The sequence below is a fragment of the Etheostoma spectabile genome, chromosome 3, assembly GCF_008692095.1.
Source record: "Etheostoma spectabile isolate EspeVRDwgs_2016 chromosome 3, UIUC_Espe_1.0, whole genome shotgun sequence".
In the NCBI taxonomy this organism is placed as follows: domain Eukaryota; kingdom Metazoa; phylum Chordata; class Actinopteri; order Perciformes; family Percidae; genus Etheostoma; species Etheostoma spectabile.
Window position 1 is genome coordinate 19,467,472 of NC_045735.1, and position 21,144 is coordinate 19,488,615.

The 21,144-nt window shown below is 42.1% G+C and overlaps 1 protein-coding gene across 1 annotated transcript; it reads left to right on the forward strand.

Annotated features, from left to right (window-relative positions):
* Positions 1-505: 505 nt before the first annotated feature.
* On the forward strand, positions 506-20,939 carry LOC116681993 (uncharacterized). Its single transcript, XM_032509696.1, has 3 exons — positions 506-654; positions 19,076-19,221; positions 19,611-20,939. The coding sequence occupies exons 1-3, from the start codon at positions 506-508 to the stop codon at positions 19,970-19,972; spliced, it is 657 nt and encodes a 218-aa protein (XP_032365587.1). The 3' UTR covers positions 19,973-20,939.
* The last annotated feature ends 205 nt before the right edge of the window (positions 20,940-21,144 follow it).

Genomic DNA, 21,144 nt, shown 5'->3' on the forward strand with positions numbered 1-21,144 from the left:
CCGGTCATTCGCCATTCCCTTCCTTTGCACAGGTATGACTCACAGAAAAGCCCAAGCAGAGTTAGGCTTTGAGAATGTTCACATCCCACTCCAGATGTCTTTTAAAAGCTGGCAAATCCAGATGTTCCAGATATTGTATATACTGCCAATTGGGTGCTGTGTTGGCAGAACATTCCTAATACTCTGCAACATAGTCTTCAACTTCAACTTCAACTTCAACTTTATTTATTTGTCATTTTATATGTACAAGAGTGCATACAGAACGAAATTGCGTTGCATACAGCTTATAAATATTGCAATGATATTCCAGGTGCAATGGAATACATTTCCGGATTATTTACAAATAGTTATACAGAAGTGCAGCAGTGATCAAGTGTAAACAGTGCAGGGGATGAACAGTGTGCAATTGAAGAGTAAAAAAGAGTAAAAAAGAGAGGAACTGAATGGCTAAAAGTTCAGCAGCATTTAAATACCCGATGGCGTGCAATAGGTGCAGAGTTCAGTTATGGATCAGAAGTTCAACAGTCTGATGGCAGTGGGGAAAAAGCTGTTGCAGAACCTGGTGGACCTGCAGCGGATGCTGCGGAACCTCTTTCCAGAGGGCAGTCCAACTGGCAGTCCAACTGCAAAGAATTTTTTTGTCCATGCACAAACGTATGTTTCTTCTGTGGATGAAAGTAATTGCTATTGCACACACTTATATTAAACACATTAAAAAAAAATCCCAAACTTTTTCCCTTCAAGGACCCCTAAACTGACACAAAATAGACCACGGACCCCCATTTCATAAGATTGTGTCCCAGGGCCCCCCACCTGATAGGATTTTTGCTTTTAGATGTTTTATTACAGAAAGAGTATGAAACCCATAACCAGTGGTTGAATGTAACTAAGTAAATTTACTTTACTTACTTACTTATTTAAAAGTACTGTACTGTTACTTAAGTCTTTGCTTTGTTCTTCTACTCCTCCTCTAATCCTTTGCACTTTCTAAGATGAGAGGGTTTTCTGCATTAAGTACTTTTACTTTTAATACTTGAAGTACATTTTCCTGGTGATACTCACCTACTTTTACTTAAGTTACATTTTGAACACAGGACTTTTACTTGTAACGGAGTATTTTTACGGTGTGGTGTTTTTACTAAAGTAAAGGATCTGAATACTTCTTCCATCTCTACACATGACCAAACTGTCACTGTTACGTATGGATGGATTTATAGTGAAATCAAATGATTCTAATGACTCTACATTTCCCCTGGAACCCCCTCTTGGACTCCTGGGGTTCCTTGAACCCCACTTTGGGAACCACCGCTCTAATGTACCGTCAATACTGGAAATGTTTCATTTTTATATATTGTAATAATTACACTATCAAAAAGAAAACAGCTTTCAGCAGTGATCCAGAATGAAAATCCGTGGAATTCGGCATTCTGTGTTTCCGCTTGCATTGGTGACGTGTTCACATTCAGAGTTTAATGTGACATTTTTTCTTTTAATCTCCGGAAAATTCGGCAAAATTCGGCATCTGCAGACATCGTGTGGCCCTGCTTATAAGTAACTCATCTCAGATTAATCTGACTAATCTGACTACATGTTAGAAGCCCACAAATCAAAAATATCACTGTACAAAAATGTGGAACATCCAACCAGTTGCAACCGTGTGTATTTCAATTTGTAAGGGTCCGGGAGACACAGGGCAAGCCATGCCTCGGAAGTTTTAAAGGGGCCACATGAGGTGAGGTCCTGCACTATTTGGGAACTGAAGCTTGACCCTAAAAAGATTATGGAGAGTGGAGGTGTTGCAGTGACCTTTTTTTGTAAAGCCCTGAAAGCCTGCTCAGCTCTCCAACAAACACACTAAGTGTAGACGTACACATGGCAGCGACTCCCTTTGAAACAGCCAGCGCTCCAAACAATCTGGATCCTATTAAATCCTTTTGTCTCTCTCCCATTCTCCCCTCCTGCCTGTGCTGGCTGTTTTTACTTTGTGTTATTCATATTCCCTCCAACCTCCCCCCCCCCCCCCCCCCCCCCTCTGTCTTTAGCATCCCACAATGCATTGCATTGAGACAGCCGTGCAGATGTTTTCATGGTGCGGAACTGTATGAATATCAGTTTAGAGAAATGCTAGACAAACTCGGACATTGAACATAAATCTGGGAAAATGATCCTTAACATTGCATCATGTAATGTTTCATGTTTGTTAGAGATTTCTTTCGAGCTGGAAAACTACACAGAGCTGTGAAAAGAGACAACCATCTTGTTCTATTGATCCTAGCAGAAATCCTTGCCCCCAAACCCACATGACAGAGCAGCTGGCTGAGAGCGGCCTCATCTGGAACTGCCATCAGTCGCTTGTTAAATGCAGTGTGTGTGTGTGTGTGTGTGTGTGTGTGTGTGTGTGTGGAGGGGGAAGGGGGGGGGCAATCACAGCCAATCCATAAGCAGACACTGGGAACTGTGCGCACAAGCTCGGGTCATGGAACAGTTTGCTTAGTGTAAGTGTGTGTGTGTGTATATGCATGCGTGTGTGTGTGTGTGTGTGTGTGTGGGTGTATGTGGGCTACATGCCTATGCTGGACCTGACTGTGATATAGAATCTGTGCTCCCCCCCCCCTTCTCTCTCTCTCTCTCTCTATCCTGTCTTAGTAATTGATCCCAGACTGGACATTTGAGTTGCCAGCAGCGATTCATATCGTTTTTTTATCTTTCAGACAAGTCCTCTACTGCTTCCAGATGGGGGGAAGGCACTTCGGGGTTCAAAAAAAATGTAATGCTTTAATGTCTTTACCTTACAACAACCATGCAGCGAGTGGAGACAGCAACAGCCGGTCACATACTTGTGTGTCACTCTGTAAAACCCACAGACCATGTAGACATGGCTTGTAGCCGGTGTTTGTTTACCTGGCTACTGTACGTGTGAATGGAAGCATGCCGGTGCCAGTGTCAGTGGTTTTGGAAAAGGTATGAGTTTATGGAACAGAGCCGAGTCTCTGAGTACGGCTTCGTGTTGCCATGTGTGTGCAAACTTGAGCTGCTGATAAAAGTATTCACAGAGTCTCCTCATCTATTCTTTTATATTTCACCTTCAGGGCACATTCAAGTTAAATATAACATGGTGTTGTGTCTGAACATTGTTCTGCACAATGCTGTAGAATGTACTTTGCTGAACTGAAAAAAGGACCGTAACTCCACCATTCTAGATGTAACTCTTCATACACGTCTAAGTGGTAATCCACACTGGGAAACAACAATATCATCCAGTCAAAGAATATATATACAGTTCATTTTTCCAACACTGACAACCCAAGTCTCGTTCCACTCGCAAAATTCCTTGGGTCCGAATAACGAGTAATGACTGACCTCTTTCCTACCTGAAAAGCTCTCGTGACCTCCTTCACATAAGCAGAAACCACTTCGGAATGAGCAAGTATCCATTTTAGAAGCTTGTAAAGTAGCTGAAGGGAAGAGAAAGACGAGAGGGATTGATGGAGGGTTTTAACCTCTGTCATGCCTGGAAACATCTGTCACGTGTCACACCGAGGTGTTTGAGATTACGGGAAACTGTCCCGCCGAGTCATAAATACCAGTGTGTTGTTCCTTTAACATTATTTTTTAATGTGTGGGTCTAGGCGGACCTGTACTTTAAGCCATGTTTCATTGTATGCAGCGAAACTCAGGGAGACCATATTTATTAATATGGTTATATAATGTACAATCAGTTTCAGAGGCTATAAGGATTAGCTTTTAGCTTTTAACCGGAGTTCAAAACAATAAACTGGTGGCTAAAGCCAGCTATTTAGCCTTTAACTTTTTATTAAAAATTCATACAATACAGCATGCAGTTTCTTTATGATGTTAATCAGTTACATTATAATTATAATATATATAATTAGAAGGCAGCAGAATTATAAGCATCTCCATATCCAGGGATTTAATTGATACCTTCCAACCTGCCAAATGCAGGTTAAGACATGTGTTGTTCTCCCGAGTCAAAAACTGACAAAAAATTGTAATTTTTGTCCCTTTTTCCGATTTTTTTTTTTTTTAAAGTTTTCATTACCACCACCTTACTACCACTAGTTTCACACTACTTTTTGGAATTCATTGTAAATAACCCTCATTAATATAGAATTGCACCGAATAGTTGAGTTAAAAAAGCAGAAATTATGAATTATTTTGACTAATAGTTAAGATCAGAGGAATGGAAGTGATCAATTGTGTTTGCAAAGAGCGTTGTATGGAATCCAATCCATTTTTTTGTGGTAATATGGTTAAAAGGAAACCCATGTTTCAGATATAGATATATTTTTAAGGGGTCAAATTTGAACCGAGGACAACAGGAAGGTTACAAATTAGACATTTTGTGTGTGTCTACATTACTTGCAGTTGTAACTTTCCATTTCCCAAGACCACTATGTTGTGACGTGTCACGCAACCATTGGCTTTGTGCGGTATCGATCATGAGCCACGCTGAAACGGAGAAGACAAACGGAGCGGCGCAAAACAAACCAGCGGAGCTGAAATTAAAGTAAAGTTATTAGGAGAAAAACAACAAAACATGTGGCTAGTGGAAAATCTGATTGGCTAGTAACTTTAAAAATCTACCAGCCGTGTTGGCTGGTGATCTAATAAGTATTTAAATTTATAGCGCTGTCCATATCTGATATGAGTCTCCATTGAGAGACACATTGAGCCACTGTTGGCTGCGTGTGTCAACATCAGTGTAAAAATAGAATATGAAAATAGAAATATTGTGTTTTCTCTACATCAGTTTGAATTAAAACAAGAACAAAGTCTCTCTATATGCTAGAAAGATTAGGTCTATCCTCCTTCAACTTACTCAAAGTGACCATAAAGCTTAAATACCATACTAGCGATACATTTCTTCGGTTCTTTTGTTGCCGAATAAAAAGTGATTTCATTGCTGTTATTTCCCAGAAACAACATAAATATGTCAGCGCAAAGGCTAATCACCAGTTGTAGAGGTTCAGATTGAGCCAACAGACGGGTGGAGTAATGCAAACAAACATTAGTAGCAGCATGGGAGTTGGGAACTGACTTGATATTAGCTGAGATCATAGTTGGTTCCATTAAGTCACTGGAGATACAGATATATTTACTCCTCTAAGTCTAAGGTTTCAAAACTCTGTAGCCTGAAGGCATGTTGTCAGGTGCAGAAAGTCACAGGAACAATAATGATTAGTGTGAAGTTGGTGTGAAGTTGAGCATGATTCCACTTAACCCTTGCTTTGCCTTGGGGTCAAATTTGACGCGTTTTCAAGGTTTCTTTATCAGAAATATTACAAATAATGAAATGGTTTCAAAACAGTATCCTGACTTATCATTGACATATACCAGTCTGTGATAATCCATCAACATGTATTTATCTGATCCTCTCTACAATTAGATCCTCTCTACAATTAGAATCTAATTCAAAATGTCTGCTTATTTTACTCCAAAATAAGGTATAATTATGTACATTAAGTAAGGTTTATTCATCATAAATTCAAAACTAGGTGGGAAACTAGTGGTAATGCGTTGGAATGAAGTCGTGGGTGTGGCCAGTTCACCTCCTGGGCCCTGCCAAGGTGCTTTTGAGCAAGGCACCGACCCCCAAACTGCTCGGGGCGCCTGTCTAACAGTCGCAGCCCCCCCCCCCCCCCCTCTGACATTTCTCCATTGGTGCATGTATAGGACCTGAGTATGTGTGTGTATTTTAGGCCTGTGTGTTCTAACAAATTGAGTGTTAATTGTAATTTCCACACTGGGGATCAATAAAAAAAAAATTAAAAAAAATTGGCTAGAAGGTATGAAATAGAGTTGAGGGATAATTTATACTTCATGAAGACCGCGTCCTCCTTGATCAAGTGCAAAGTCGACGGTAGGACAAGACATGGGTTAAGAGAATGGAAGAAGCTGATTTTAATTTGATTTTTGATGCATTTTAACGTAAAATATTCAATCTGCATGTTAGGTAAACTCTTGTAGGATGCCGACTGAAAGACTCTGCTGCGTCACATGTCTACCACTCTTGAATCAGCAAGCATCGTGCCAGCCAGCATTCCCCCCCCCCCCCCCCCCCCCCCCCACACACACACACCTTTACAAATTAGTGGTGTGCTCGTAAATTACACACACAGTGTTGTTTTGCCAGAAGACGAAGGAGTTAAACGATGTTTGACAACTCCATTACGCCAGTGGAAACCAGACAGTAATTTCACTGTCACGTTTAAAGCATTTTTGAAGCTAATTTTCGGTTTTAGGGAAACGTCTCAACATCGAAATTGTCAGCATGCCACAGTGTTGGCTTCTGTTGGGTCTGATAACTCACTGTCGTACATCTGGTGATGAATTGGACAATAATGCAAAGTGTTTCCCAAATGCTGTAGTGTGCACAGTTTGAAGAAGAAAACGAGGGTCACAGTGACGATGACACATGTCGTGTGACACTGAAGGAAAACCAAGGACGTTGGCATCTGCCCGATGCTATTCAAGCACCTGCGTGTATGCCTGTTTTAGCCCAATCACCACTCATCATTATGCACACTTAACATTCCTGCTAACCGTTTTTGAAAGCTGCAGTTTTAAGTTTCTGAACTGTGCTTTTGCCAACTTCAAGCTATGCCCATTAATTAATTTCAGAACACGGTGGAACACCATATGCAATGGCTTTCAACTTTGACTTAATCCATCGCAGTGAACATTTAGTACATGTTCAGTTAGTTGTCATCAAAAAAGTGTAAGTATTAAGTATTAGGCAACATTCAAACTGAGAGATCAATACTTTGTAAATCTGGGATGATTGGCAACAACAAACAAGATGTAACATGTTAACTAGTTTAGTAGGCATGTTTGTTTTACTAAAGGCTAGAGCCAGCTGTTTCCCTCTGTTTCCAGTCTTTATGCTAAGCTAAGATAGCCAGTGGCTGGCTGTAGGTTCATATTTACTGTAAAGATATTAGAATGGTATCAATCCAACTCTCGACAAGAAAGCATAAAAGCGTGTCTCCCAAAATGTTGAATTGTTCCTTTAACCCTCGTGTTGTCTTTCCGTGGCCCAACATTTAGTTAAAACCTCCTTGAGACACTTGTGTCACTTTTCCCAAAGTGCTTTGTTGATTTTTTGTGGACATTTTTGTAGTTATTTTCTTGAAGTTTTTAAAGCTTTCCTCAACATTTGTTGTCGCTTTTTGATCTTTTCTAACTTTTCCCGGAGTTCTTTCTCACTTTTTACAATGTCTTTGTCGATTATTTCTGATTCTTTATCTTAAACACCCGAATTCAATGAAAATAGTGAACTGATCAATTGTTTAACACGTGAGGAGCGTTGTATGGAACCATCCACGTTATTCTTTACAATTTGGTTGAAGGAAACCCAAATTTCTGATGTGGAAACTTTTTAAAAAATGGGTCAAATTTGACCGGTACAAACACATTTAACAATGGACACCATTTGTGACAAAAACGAGAGAAAAGAACCTGAGAAGGTAATCATCTAAACAACGCTGACTCCCTGAACTCATGATCTCACAAACCATGAATTACACCTATTTTATTTAGTATTTTATATTACGGACCTTTTTCAAAGATCATGAAGATCAACAGGAAAATGTCCGATCCCAAAACTAGGAGGGGGGGAAATAAAGTTCCATTTCCAGAACTGTTTGCACTATTTTTCAAGCATGCTTGATAATGGAATGCCTAAAAATCTGCACATCACTCTGACATCTTTACTTTTAACGCATGCATGTGTGTGTAGTTCAGGCCTGTGTGTAATGTTTGCAATGACAAAAGAGTATAAATTGTAATTTCCCCTTGTGGGACCAATAAAAGATGCATTAATCTTAATCTTAATCTTAAAAGATGATAGCTGCCAAGGGAAGATTCAGCCTGTAGAGCCTTCATCCTGTTTTGTGTTGTCTTCATCATTCTGCGACGAGAACACAACAAATGTTGAGGGTGACTCATTTTCACTTTTGCCACTTAAAGAGAGGCCAAAACTGCCTGACGTTACTATTTAAAGTTAAAAATCTAGAGTTCACAGAATGAACAGCGATAATTCCTCAGTAGTAGAAATATTGCTCCATTCATTGTCCAATCCGGTCAGAGAGACAGAGACAGGGAAATGACACAAAGTTGAAGTTTAAAAAAAACAACTTAACCCTCTATTGCATGGTGTTGCCATATGGCAACAAATTCTTTTTCTTAGTTTTTTTCTTAGGTCTTATATTTTTAAGTGTTAATAACTGGATGACTTCACTTAACCAGGAAATCCTGTTTCCCTGCCCCTTTTCCTGTACCAGCCAAAATGTAGTTGTTTTTCTTAATCTTAGAAGCTTTTCTTTCAAAAAAAAAATGTCATCTGTTATCTGGGGTAAATAAACTTTGAATTTCCCTCATTTAGACCAGTTAAAATGCTATATCGTTTTCTGTAAAAGGCTTAAATTAATTTGTTGCCGTATGGCATATAAGTTGAATTTACTTGGTATTTTTTTCAATAAAAGCATGTTTTTAAAGAAATAATGGATTTTTTGGCACTTTCCACAAATGCGCATTGTTGCAATATAGCAACAAATTACCAACTACCCCCCCCCCCCCCCCCCCCCCCCCCTTAATTATTATTGTTATTTTATTTTTTTTACAATTGCATTATTTAACCAGTCATAAAAAACACATCAAGACATTTTTACCATGCTTAAAAACTAATTCATGCAATAGAGGGTTAATAATCCAGGGCTTTTGAGAAAACATTCAGGGCTTAAGCCCTTGGCTGTCCCTTTTTACAATATTCACATTTCTTTGTAATGATGTCTGAGAAGACTTACTGGCTCCACTTTGGCCTTCAACATGGCCCTACAGCTTTGTAAAACAGTATGTAAAACCACCAGGTAAAATAATAACTCTTGTGTTGTCTTCCCATCGACCTTTTTTTCTGGGTATGAATTTAACATTAAAACTATTTGGTTGTCTTTTCTTGACAATTTTGTCACTTTCCTGACGTTTTTGTCACTTTTTCCAACGTTTTTATCCATTTCTTTCTGCGCTTTTTGACGCTTTTGTTGTTTTTTGGAGCTATTTTAAACAATTCTTTCCACTTTTTTTTTTTAGCATTCTTTCCACTTTTTTTCCAACGCTATAAAATTGATTAAAACCAAATGTAATGAAAGTGCTGTACTGATAGTTTTTTTTTTTATTACTTTAGGCGTAAGGAACATCATAGGGATCCGTCCTTGTTATTTTTTTATTTTTGACAATTTGGTTGAAAGAAACCCAAATCTCTTATGTAGAAACCTTTTGAAAAAGGGTCAAATTTGACAAGACAACAGGAGGGTTAATTGAGAAAACCACTGTATTTCTCTACTGATCTGATATGATGACACTCTGACTAAAGGAATTGAAGCAGAGAAGGCGCCTAAAGCGTTGTGTTTTATCATGTTCCTCTAGCTCTCGGCCCTCAGCTGCCCATGGGACACTCTGGAAAACAAAGAGACGTATGACAGACCACCTGCTCAGAGAGGATTGTGGGTATGAGCTACTGTTCACTTAACAGCTGAACCAGGAGCAGAGTGAGGGTCCCGTGGGGAGAAAGGCTGGAGCAGAAGGCGGTGGGGGAGGGGGCGGGGTCCAGACCAGTGGTGGATTGTAACTTTAAGAACTTTTATTAAAGTACTGTACTTAAGTCCAAATGTTGAGGTACTTGTACTTTACTTGAGTCTCTTCTTTTCATGCCGGTTTCTACTTCTACTCCGTTACATTTCAGAGAGAAACAGTGTATTTTTACTACACTACATTCATCTGGCAGTTTTAGTTACTTTACACGTTAAGATTTGTGCACACAAAACACATGTAGATTATAAAATCTGATGATTATTATAAATGAAAAAGACCTGAACTGTTTGGATCCTTTACACTTTCTAAAATGGGAGGATTTATCTGCATTGTGCACACCACTTTTACTTTTACTTTTAATTCTTTATTTTTGTGATGTTACTTTATTACATACTTTTACTTAAAGGTGCCCTGCCACACAACACTGTTTTTACTTGCATTTCTTGAAATATGTCAGATCCACATGTGTGTGTGTTGTGAATGGGAAAATGAACTGCTACCTCCTCTCTCAGCTCTAGAGACGAACAAAATAATAAGAGGAGAAATCAGACCAATCACAACAGCTGGTCAGTCTGACATCATGTTGCCTGAGCTCATTACTATTCATGAGCTCGCCCAGTTGTGCTGGGTGAAGGATGCTGATTGCCAGGCTCTCATTGGCTAGTTGTTAGCCAATCGGAGTCAAGCAGCTTAGCTCGTTGAATATTAATGAGAACTGGCCCAAATGGAGCTGAGTCTTCCTGCAGGCTTTCTAAACCACACTAGAAACAAGGGATCCAAGGTACAGAGTCCACGGTAGAACTTTAGACATTATCACAAAGTAACGAAATACGTGTGGCAGGGCACCTTTAGGGAATATTTTCAATGCAGGACTATCACTTGTAACAGAGTTTTTGTACAGTTTTGCATTAGTAGGTTAACTACAGTAAAGGATCTAAGTACTTCCCCCACCACTGGTCCAGACAGCGTGGTCATGTGGGAATCGTTGCCCAAGTGGTGGCTGCATGTGGCGTATCTGCTCCCCAGATCCTGATGGACAGTGGTCAAGTCTGCGCTCAGTACATAAATACTCCATGCTACATTAGCCGCCAAAGCCTTTCCACATGTTGTTTGCAGAAGGCCTCTTCGGTACTTAAACCCCAATCCCCATCTGGCTCTTTCCAGGTCAGTTCGTCCAGGACTTCACACACGCTCTCTGACATGGACCTGCTTTCTGCTTCACCAGAAAGAGAGAGAGAGAGAGAGAGAGAGAGAGAGAGAGAGAGAGAGAGAGAGAGAGAGAGAGAGAAGAGAGAGAGAGAGAGTAAGAGAGAGAGGGAGAGTGCCAGGCCCTCTGTAGTCCTGTGGTTCCCATACCCAACCTAGCATGTACGAAAGAGACCACAGTCAGACCCTGTTTAGCATTCTGTGACCTCATAATCTCACAAACCCCATGAATTACAATTCCTTTTATGCATTATTTTATATTACAGACCATTCTCAAAGATCATAAAGATCAAGAGGAATAGGTTTTGAATCAGTTATGTTGTCCCCAGGGGCGGAGCCAGACGTTATACATTCTTTCATATATACATTCAGGGCTCAGCCCAAACCAAGGAGGGGTCCGGGGGGGGCAAGCTCCATTTACATCAGCTATACTATGCAATATTTATCAAGCCGTTTTTAAATAGAAGGTCTAAAAATCAGTAACTCATTTGGGGAAAACACAATAGTTGACAAGGGAAAGACTCAACCTGTAGACCTGACATCCGGGTTTGTATCTAACTGTCTCCATGATGTCCCTAGGACGCAAGTGTCTCTGCTAATTTAACCCTTGTGTTGTCCTCCTGGGACAAAAATTTGACATTTTCCTCCCTTTTTCAGACTTTTTTAAAGTTTTGACTGACTCCACCTTACTACCACTAGTTTTACAGCACCTTTTGGAATTCATGGTCAATAACCCTTATTTATATAGAATTATACCTAATACAGACATTATGAATTATTTTGACCAATAGTTAAAATAAGAGGAACGTACAGATGAGTTTAGTCAAGAATGAAAGAGATCAACTGTATTTGCAAACAGCGTTGAAAGGAATCCAATCCATTTTTTTGTGGTAATTTGGTTAAAAAGAAACCCATATTTTGGAGAAAGACATTTTTTAAAGGGGACAAAAGGAGGGTTAAGACCAACGCAGTTGATAATTTCCCATTCTTCAACCACGTCGTTCAAATAGCAAATGCACCTGCCTCCATCTTTGCGGCCATGGGCATGCTGGTCTTATGGTCTTACAGGGAGGTGTGTTCAGGTGAATCATTGGTGTATTTTATCTTGAGGCAGCGGGAAGCGATTACGCCATTGACCAACAAAAGCCTGGTCTAAAGTCAATAGCACTGCATTTCATTATGCAGAGCACATTCACACTATACTTGTTACACACACAAGGAAGCACAGCAGCACACACACATGCAAAAGATTACAAATAAAAATATGACTTTTAGACTACCATCATAATAGCAATGTGCCAAGGTACAAATGCACCTGGCTTTGAAAGAGAATGGGAGATGACACTCTGATTGGTTTATTGCATGTTACGCCCAAAACACCTTTTTCTAAACACACCTGCGCCAGGCGCTTCATGCAGTGCCCTTAGATCTTTCAAACAGAGCCCTGAGTCTTAAAGCTATAGTGCTTAGTTTCCCCCATGAAGGATTCTAAATAATGACAACAACACTGTCAGCGCATCCACATGATACAAGGCCCCCGACCCATCCTCCATGCAGTTGCTAGTTAACTAGTCTATATCGACAAAGTTCCACTTCCGGGATTGTTCAGGTGACGCCAGATATTCCGCCAGATGTCTTTCATTTTGGCCGGCTGTCCGTCACCTTCCACTTCCTTTGTGTTGGCGTTCTAGTGGATTTCTGAGGACTATGGTTACCTGGTCCTCAGATCTCTGCAGGGTAAATCCAAACAGCTAGCTAGACTATCTGTCCAATCTGAGTTTTCTGTTGCACGACTAAAATGACTTTTGAATGTACGCATGTTCCACCAAAACAAGTTCCTTCCCGAGACTATTTTGCAGAGGCACCGTTTCTCCAGCCGGAGCTTAGCGCCACCCAAGACAATTGTGATTGGTTTAAAGAAATGCCAATAAACCAGAGAACATTTTTCTCCCATCCTGGAATGCTGTGTGGACTAGTCAGATCGTCCCGCTGGCTTAGGGTTAGGTCAGGGTAGAACGCAGTGCCCTGGATGGGCGCTGCGAGGGGCACGGGCACAAGGGGACCCCCGGTGTGAGTAAAACACTTAAATTCTCCTTAAAAGACCTGGTTCGGTTCTAAAAAGTTGTTTAAAAGAAGGCCAAATGCTCAGAGCAGGGCCAAAGGACCACAGGACAGGACGGACCGCGGGAACATAAAACTTTAAATGAAAGGTCTCCTCCACTCCTGCTTAATTTTAATGAATAAAATTACAATCATTAAATTTTTTTAAAAGGTTTTAGGGTTAGGGAAGAGGAAGGTCTGTCCATGCCAGACTGCTAGTTAACCCGTCAAATCAAGGAGGAGACAGAGGATTAAAATACATGATGGACTCTTCAGAAAAGCTCATCATGTTGTAGTTTTGATTTCCTCTTTGTCTCCAAAGCTGACTGTTGCTGTTGTTCATTCTCAGCGGTGACGTGAAACGCATCACTCGAGCTGCTGTGTGCGAAACTACGCCATTCTGTGAACATAGCCATACTGAGAAACACAGAGAGAGTTGTGTGGAGCTGATAGGCTTAATTAGCTTTGTATCATCTCATTTGCCAATGTCTTGAATGTAACGGACGTTCATTACTATAAGATAGACGCGCACTGTAGCTTTAACATTGTGTCCTTCAGCGGAGTGAGACAAGTCCTGTTCCACGGACTGTGGCTTTTCTTGTTACACAATTCTGTGAGTGCAAACATCTTGGAACAAGGCAGAATAAGAAGATCTGTCCACTAGTCTCAAGAGAACAACACTTGATTCAAATGAATTGTTTACACAAGTGGGAAGAAGTTAAATAAGCTTAGCCCAATGATTTTGAGAAAAACAAGATGTCAACACCAACCATTAAACTAAAGGACTTGCTATGATGTAAGTTTGGTGCCATGGAAGTGATCATCCCAAAGCATTGTATTTAGTCATTATACCATAACATGGTAATTATTAAGCGTTAGAGGGGCTGGTTGGTGGATTGGATCGATCAGTCGTCTGGGCTTTATTACGACGGACTTGGATTTTCAGACTCAAGGCTGCTTAAGAAACACAGTTTTGCTGATTAATGCCAGAAAAGATTTGGGGACACGCTCTCTAAGTCTTGAAACTGAGCACCTGGTGATAAAAATGACAATGCAGCAGTGATTTGGTTGAATCTTCACCTGTGGAAACTCGTCAATGATTTTTTTTCCTGTCAGGACAAAACACCCAGTTCTGATACGTGCTGGATATCTTTTTATATAATTTTTAACATTATCATGATTTTTTTTATTTTATTTTGAAAAAGTAAACAGCAACAATCAATTACGAACACGTGACCATCACCACTACCTGGATCGGTTCGCAGCCGGTTCACTTCGAGTGTGAAGCGGCTGGGATGAGGATCAGCACCTCCAAATCTGAGGCTATGGTTCCCAGCTGGAAACCGATGGAGGGCTTTCTCCAGGTAGGGAAGGAGTGCTTACCCCAAGTGAAGGAGTTTAAATCCCTTGGGGTCTTGTTCTCGAGTTAGGGGACCACGGAGCAGGAGATTTGTTGGAGAATCGGAGCAGCGGGTGCGGTATTACATTCAGTTTACCGCACCGTGGTGACGAAAAGGGAGCTGAGCCAGAAGGCAAAGCTCTCAATCTACCGGTCAGTTTTCGTTACTACCCTCACCTATGGTCATGAAGGCTGGGTCATGACCGAAAAGAACCAGATCCAGGGTACAAGCGCCCGAAATTGGTTTCCTCAGGAGGGGCTGGGGTCTCCCTTAGAGAGCCGCTGCTCCTTCCCGTCAAAAGGAGCCAATTGAGGTGGTTCTGGCATCTGGTAAGGATGCCTCCTGGGCGCCTCCCTAGGGAGGTGTTCCAGGCACGTCCAGCTGGGAGGAGGCCTCGGGGAAGACCCAGGACTAGGTGGGGAGATTATATCTCCAACCTGGCCTGGGAACGCCTCGGGATCCCCCAGTCGGAGCTGGTTGATGTGGCTCGGGAAAAGGCAGTTTGGGGATCCCCTGTTGGAGTTGCTGCCCCCGCGACCCGATACCGGAAAAGCGGATGAAGATAGATGGATGGAAATTAAATAAAAAGAAGAAAAAAAAAGAACATAGAGAGGAAAGATGGGAGGGAGGGAGACAAAAACAACACACGCCGAAACAGAGACAGATACACAAACAGACATATACACAGACAGACGTAAGACCAGGAACCAAACACGGCTACGAGGCCGGACTTCGCAGCCTCAGCAACGTGCACCCAAGGGTCCAGAGTTTTCCCCGGTTCTCCATTAATGTGCACCGTAAAAAGCTCCATGTACACATCTTTCTACATTCTTCAATTCGAAACGGAATAGTGACAAAAAGGAATTTGCAAAAAACCAAAATTGGCCTGTTACATAACTTTGGTTTTCTTGTTTTTTGATTTGGAGACCAACAACACTAAATGGCTCAGTTTCTCTTTGTTTCCCCTTTTGGCTTACATTAAAAAGAAAAGAAAAAACATGTTGAGTATGATGCTATGCTATTGAAAATAGTTTGCAAAGAAAAAATCCCTTTACGGTAATATTGTTTTAGTATTATTTACATTTTATTGGACAATTTTCTGGACCTATTTGGTCACTTGATCCAGTTCCACACTGTTTCTAGCCATTAGGAAGACAACAATTTGTGCATTTGTCCATAGCTGGAGGACTGCAGAGATTATTTGTAGCTTTCTTTCTGTAAAACAATATTTTGTGCCGGTGCACTCGTGGGGCTCAGTGGAGGAGAGAGGCCCCTTCCTGCTGCTCCTGTCCCAAGGCCAGTCAGCTGTGCTCTGCTCTGTGATTCAGGTTGAGGCCCTACAGGGAGCCCTGTGCAGAGGTCGCCAGCATGGCGAAGTCTGAGGCCATGAGATGAGTGAGCCAGGAGGGAAATGGGGGGTCATGGGGGTGGGAGTGGGCCTCCATGACTCTGCACAGCCTCGCTCACCTCCGCTCTGCCTGCCTGCTAGATGAATGATGATAGGACCGAAATGTACGGCAGCCTGGCTAATATATGTTACCCTGCCTCCACCTCCGCGATGTGTGGTCCCCGACCCAACCGTCAGCTGAAGAAGGAGGAATAGAAGAGGAGGATGAGGACGATAAAACCTCACAGCTGCAGTCAAAAAGTAAACAGCAGCAAGCAATTACAAACACTACACTGGGACAGAGAACGCGTCCCAGGGCCAGAAATAAAAATAAATTAAAATAAATAAATAGAAAAATTAAAAAAAATAAAAATAAAAATAAAAATAAAAATAAAAATAAAAATAAAAATAAAAATAAACAAAATAAAAATAAAATAAAATAAAATAAAATAAAATAAAATAAAATAAAATAAAATAAAATAAAATAAAATAAACTAGAACATGAGACGTCTTGTACTCAAAGTCTGTGGACGGTGGTGCACAGATGACACCTACACTCAAGGGTGCGTTTTTGTGTGTGTGTGTGTGTGTGTGGGGGGGGGGGGTGTGCACATTATAACCAGTGGGGTTGTAATGTGTTATATAATGGGGAAGGGGGGGGGGTGTCTTCCGCCAGAACATTTTGAGCGTCAAACACTTAATTTCCTGCATTCTTGTGAATTTGTATGCAACAATTTTTGCATTATTTCACAGTTGCTGGCTTCCGTCAGATCGTTTATAGATCTGGATGTTTCCGATCCCACTTAAAGGCAGCTTCATTTTGGGAGAAATCGAAAAGAGAAAGGAGACGTGCGCTGGGAGGTCCACTATAAAAACATATTTACAGGTAAGAAGGATATATTTATATATATAGTACATGTCCTTGGCCCCGTGAGTGTTTCCTCTTTTGGGGAGTGGCTTGTTAAATGTTTTGATAGGGACAAATCTACCTCTTCTAAATATTAGAGGGGGAAATATCCCCTGCACCCCCAGCCCCCACCACCACAAATCTACGCCTATGGCTACACTAACGAGAGGAAGTCAACATTGTTGGACACTGGACAACAGTGATAAAATCCTGAGGTACAAAAACAAACACAGTGGCTGTACGGCACTGTGAATCTAAATCTCATTAGATGATAAGTGGAAACACACATCCTCGCTGTGAGCCAAGACTTTTCTTTTTTCAATCCAGAGATTGAATCATCTGCTGTTAAGCTTTAGTAAGTCATTCCAGTACAGGTGGTCCTGTGAAATGAGAGGTTCGCTCTGCTGTCAACAAAGCCAGTGGTAATGACTGATCTAATCACAGGGCACGCTCGCGGAACCCACCTGTTTTGCCAGCTTTGCGCTCACATAAAGTGCAGCGTTGCCAAGCGCTCACAGTTGGGGCGGGTGGCACGTATTGGGGTGGCAGTAACGTGTTACCCAGATCCCTATGTAGTCCCGGCTATCTGGGTCTGATTCAGTTCTCTCATCTGCTGCCAAGAACAGGAAAATAGATGCTTGAGCTTGGCCTGGCCGGATCCACTCGATGGGGCTCTGCACCTGAAAGCTTTTATGGCTCAAAGAGGGTCCAGATAAGACGCAATCTTCCCGTGTCGCCCCCTCCCCCCGACCTTCTCCGAGGCCAACACCCCCCCACACTGACCGCCATCAAAAACATTTTCAACTGCTCATTTTCCAGTAGGCCTTCTTCCATCACCCATTCTTTTTTTCTTTAAGTTGCAGGGCGGCGAATCAGGCAGGCAGCCAGCAGATGTGGCAGGCCCTTAGCAAGGATGCGCTTCACCACGGGAGAATTCGGTCAGCTCTTAGTCCAACAGAGCAGGACTTTTTCATGACAAATCCCAGTCCCTTCCACCTTTGTCGCAGTCAGACATTACAGCGTGGTGTAGCAGCTGCAACACAGCAGTGTCACGGTAATGTTTGCAGCCTAGCTGCTCTGCATGTGAGCTAACGTCTTGTGTGTTATACAGTATATGAGGATAGTCGTACAGCTTATGTAAGGCCTAATTCCGATCAAATGCAATAAAGTGTTGCGAATGGATTTCTGGCAGGCTGTAGGCTGGGTTGCCTAAAGCTGCCCTTCACAGTTAATAACATGTATTTCGAGACATGCCTATTATATACCCTAGGGTTCCAGCCAGTGGGGTGCAAGCAACATAAATCTGCCTTCCAACTAGTTCTTTCCAAAATATAAATTAAGTTAAAAGTCTCCCAAATTTGTTAACTCCTCATAAACTTGTTGTTTTTCTCTTCTCTGACTCGTTTCTGACTTGCTCTCCTGTTCTCCTTGCTCATTTGCAACATGTTGCTCTTCTGTACGTAATCTTCAGGTTTTCCATTGCACCGTACCTCTTTGCAATTTTAGCAGACACATCCCTGTGCAATGTGTTTACTAGTTGTCAGTGTTTCCTTAAAACGTCTTTGAACTTCATCTTCTAGTCCACTCTGGCCTCACAAACCATGTTGTTTTATGTTGCAATTTTATTACGTCTGTCTGCCTTCCAGCGGCCTTCTAAATATAGCCCTCCTCTTCCCCCTCCCAAAAGAGCTGAACAAGTCCTTACTAATTCTACGTCCCTACTAATTAGAGCCTTCTCCTCAGTCTGGGGCTGCCTCCAGTGAGAGCAGCTCTGTGGGCTGCTCAGCTTCAGCCTCTTGCAGCCATCAGGCCCAGACTTCAGCCAGAGGCTCTGAGGAACTCAGTTTTTTACTGGTGGCTGCTGCGTGACACCACTAATGATGCTCACTGGTTCCTCCTGAATCTAATCTTAACAGAGCCTTTTTTTCCATGCAAGAGATGCTTGCATGAGTGTGCTTCAACATGCATTCAAGGATTTCAATATCCATACATGAATTATGCAAAAACCCATGCATTTTTGAGTGTGTGTGTGCAGTGCTTCCCTGTTCCACACACGCCCAAACTTGGAGACGGCACAATGCCGTTCCCTGAGTCATGAGAAATGCAGCTATCAGTAGATGTTGTGAATCTGACTGCATGCCTTTAATAGGGTAAATAATATCTAGCATGTGTTTGCAAGGGAGCTTCTGGCCCTGTGTTTTTTTTGAATTCTATGTTGTTGTGATGGAATTTCAAGTGATGGAATTTCTAAAACTGGCTCCACCGGGTTGTTCAATAATGAATGAAGCCATGGCATCATCCTGACACCCTACACCTTTCACGCTCAAGTCCAGCCATTAGCCCAGTCGTGAGTGGAAGAGGTGGAGAGACAGGTGAATTGAAGCTGGGGAGGTGGATGCATCGATGAATAATTAAAAGTGTTTCCAGTGTAGTTTGAGCCCTTCAGCCTGGCTCAATCGCTCTCAGTGTGTACAGCAGTGTGGACCGGAGAGGTAGACACGTGTTCACCTCTGTGATAGACTTCCAGTTGAAGCGTCGTGGCACAACAGGGAGTCTGAGGATGAGTCCTTACATCTGCTTGCTCCTCTGCTGGCTGGCTCTTCCTCTACAAGGTAAAAGACCAATTGTACTTTAGCTTCCTTGAAACAACAAAGACGTGGGGTTGGAGACAAGTTGAGGCGAGTAGAGTTTCTCTTTATCACAATGTGCCGCCGTTATTATGTCGAATTGCTAAGCGCAGCCAGAGGGAGGGTCATAAAGTTTGATCCATCAAATAGGCCAGAGGCTGATAAACTGAGAATGGGTTTAATTATGTGTTGCTTATCCTCAAGAGCTGACGCAGTCCATTCCCAACCAACTGTGAGGTCTTGTAAAAACTTCTCTGAAGACACTTACTAATAAACATCTGTCAATGCTGAGCTTGTTGGGGCTGTTTTTTTGTCGATGAGTTTTTATTTCCATACAGTAATGGGGAAGTGGCTCCGGGCGTCTTGTGTTACAGCTCTGGAGATACTGGACCCCGAGGAGGTGGAGTACATTCGCTCCCACGCTACAGCGACGGTGGGAGGCTCAGTCACCTTGGACTGTGGTTCCACCCTGCCCTCCATCTTCATCTGGGGCTTCACCAAACCGGGGACTGATAGCAACGTAGCAGTGGCCTACAACTACGGACAAGGCCCCAAGCTCCAGGCTCCGTCCAGCAGCCTGGGCCGCATGCAGGTGCCCGCCAACGCCTCGGCTCTGGTCATAGAGGAGCTCCACAGGGACGCGGAGGGCATGTACACCTGCCAGGCGCTGTACGACACGGACGAAGGGACCAGGATAACTTTCTACTTCACCCGGCTGGACGTGGAGGACGACTGATGACGACTCTCTGGTGTCTTTTGTTTAAGTCTCATCCCTTTCGAGTGTGCTGTGTTAATGTGTACTTTTAACATATATGAACACCGTGTGCATCTTCAAAAAATCTGCTTAAAAGTGTCAAATTCCTAAAAACAAATTCTCAAACTTACCTTTAGTGGTACCGAGCCACGCGTAGTTTTTGTGGCCAGGATGAGGTAAAGGGAAGTAAAGGAAATTTCACCAATAAAACGTACATTTAAAGGAAAACTACACCAAAATCTACACATTTTATGTATACATCTACAAGGAAGTACTACTCAACTAAAACTGTTGTCTTGTACCACCCTGGAGAAGACTTAATGTCTGTATTGCCGTGGGGTTTGAAAGATGGTGGTGTTTACCAAGCACCACAACAACAAAAAAACTAATAAGTTGCATTATGGGAAGTGTAAGATCCAGCATTTTGGTAGTTTGACCTATTGGCTACAAGGTACTACAGGCCAAGATATCTCAGCCTGTATTGCTTATGACCATTCATTCTCCCTTTAATCTGTTTCTTGTGAGTACCCCGACTGCATCGGGAGTTTTTTCTTCTGGAAAGACACTTTTTTGGGTCATTTTGTCAATTTTGTAGGCATCACAATTAAAATTCCACGTACCCTCCATTGTATTAGGGCAGAGGCCAAAATCTCAGGAAGAGAAAACTCAAAACCTGAGCAAATAAACCCCAAAATTACTAAACACAACAAAAGTTAAGTGAAAAAATGTGTTTTGTTTTATCATTTGGGTGAACAGACTTTTTAGCACCAGTCTGGACTGTAACACACACTGAGCCCCTTTGATCAGTGGAAGACTGTGTTATTGTCTCCTGCAGTCTTGGTAGCCGTATAAAGTGAAGCGTGACACCGTGTAGACCTGAGGTTGTGGTTTCCATTTCAAATACCTAGCCGGCGTTGTGTTGTGTTAATCATTAAAACCAAAAGCAGGTTCATTAGACAAGACGGTTTGGTTTTTCTTCAAAATATCTTTTTCATCACTGTTTCTGCTTTGTTCTAATAGCCGCCCTGCTGCGTTGTTGTTCTTTCTTTAAGTGCATCAGCCTGTGCTAAGTGTGTTACTACTGTGTGTCACTTTAAACAGAGTGAGCGGCTGTGGCACATCCAGAGAAACACTGACACACACTTTACATTTTA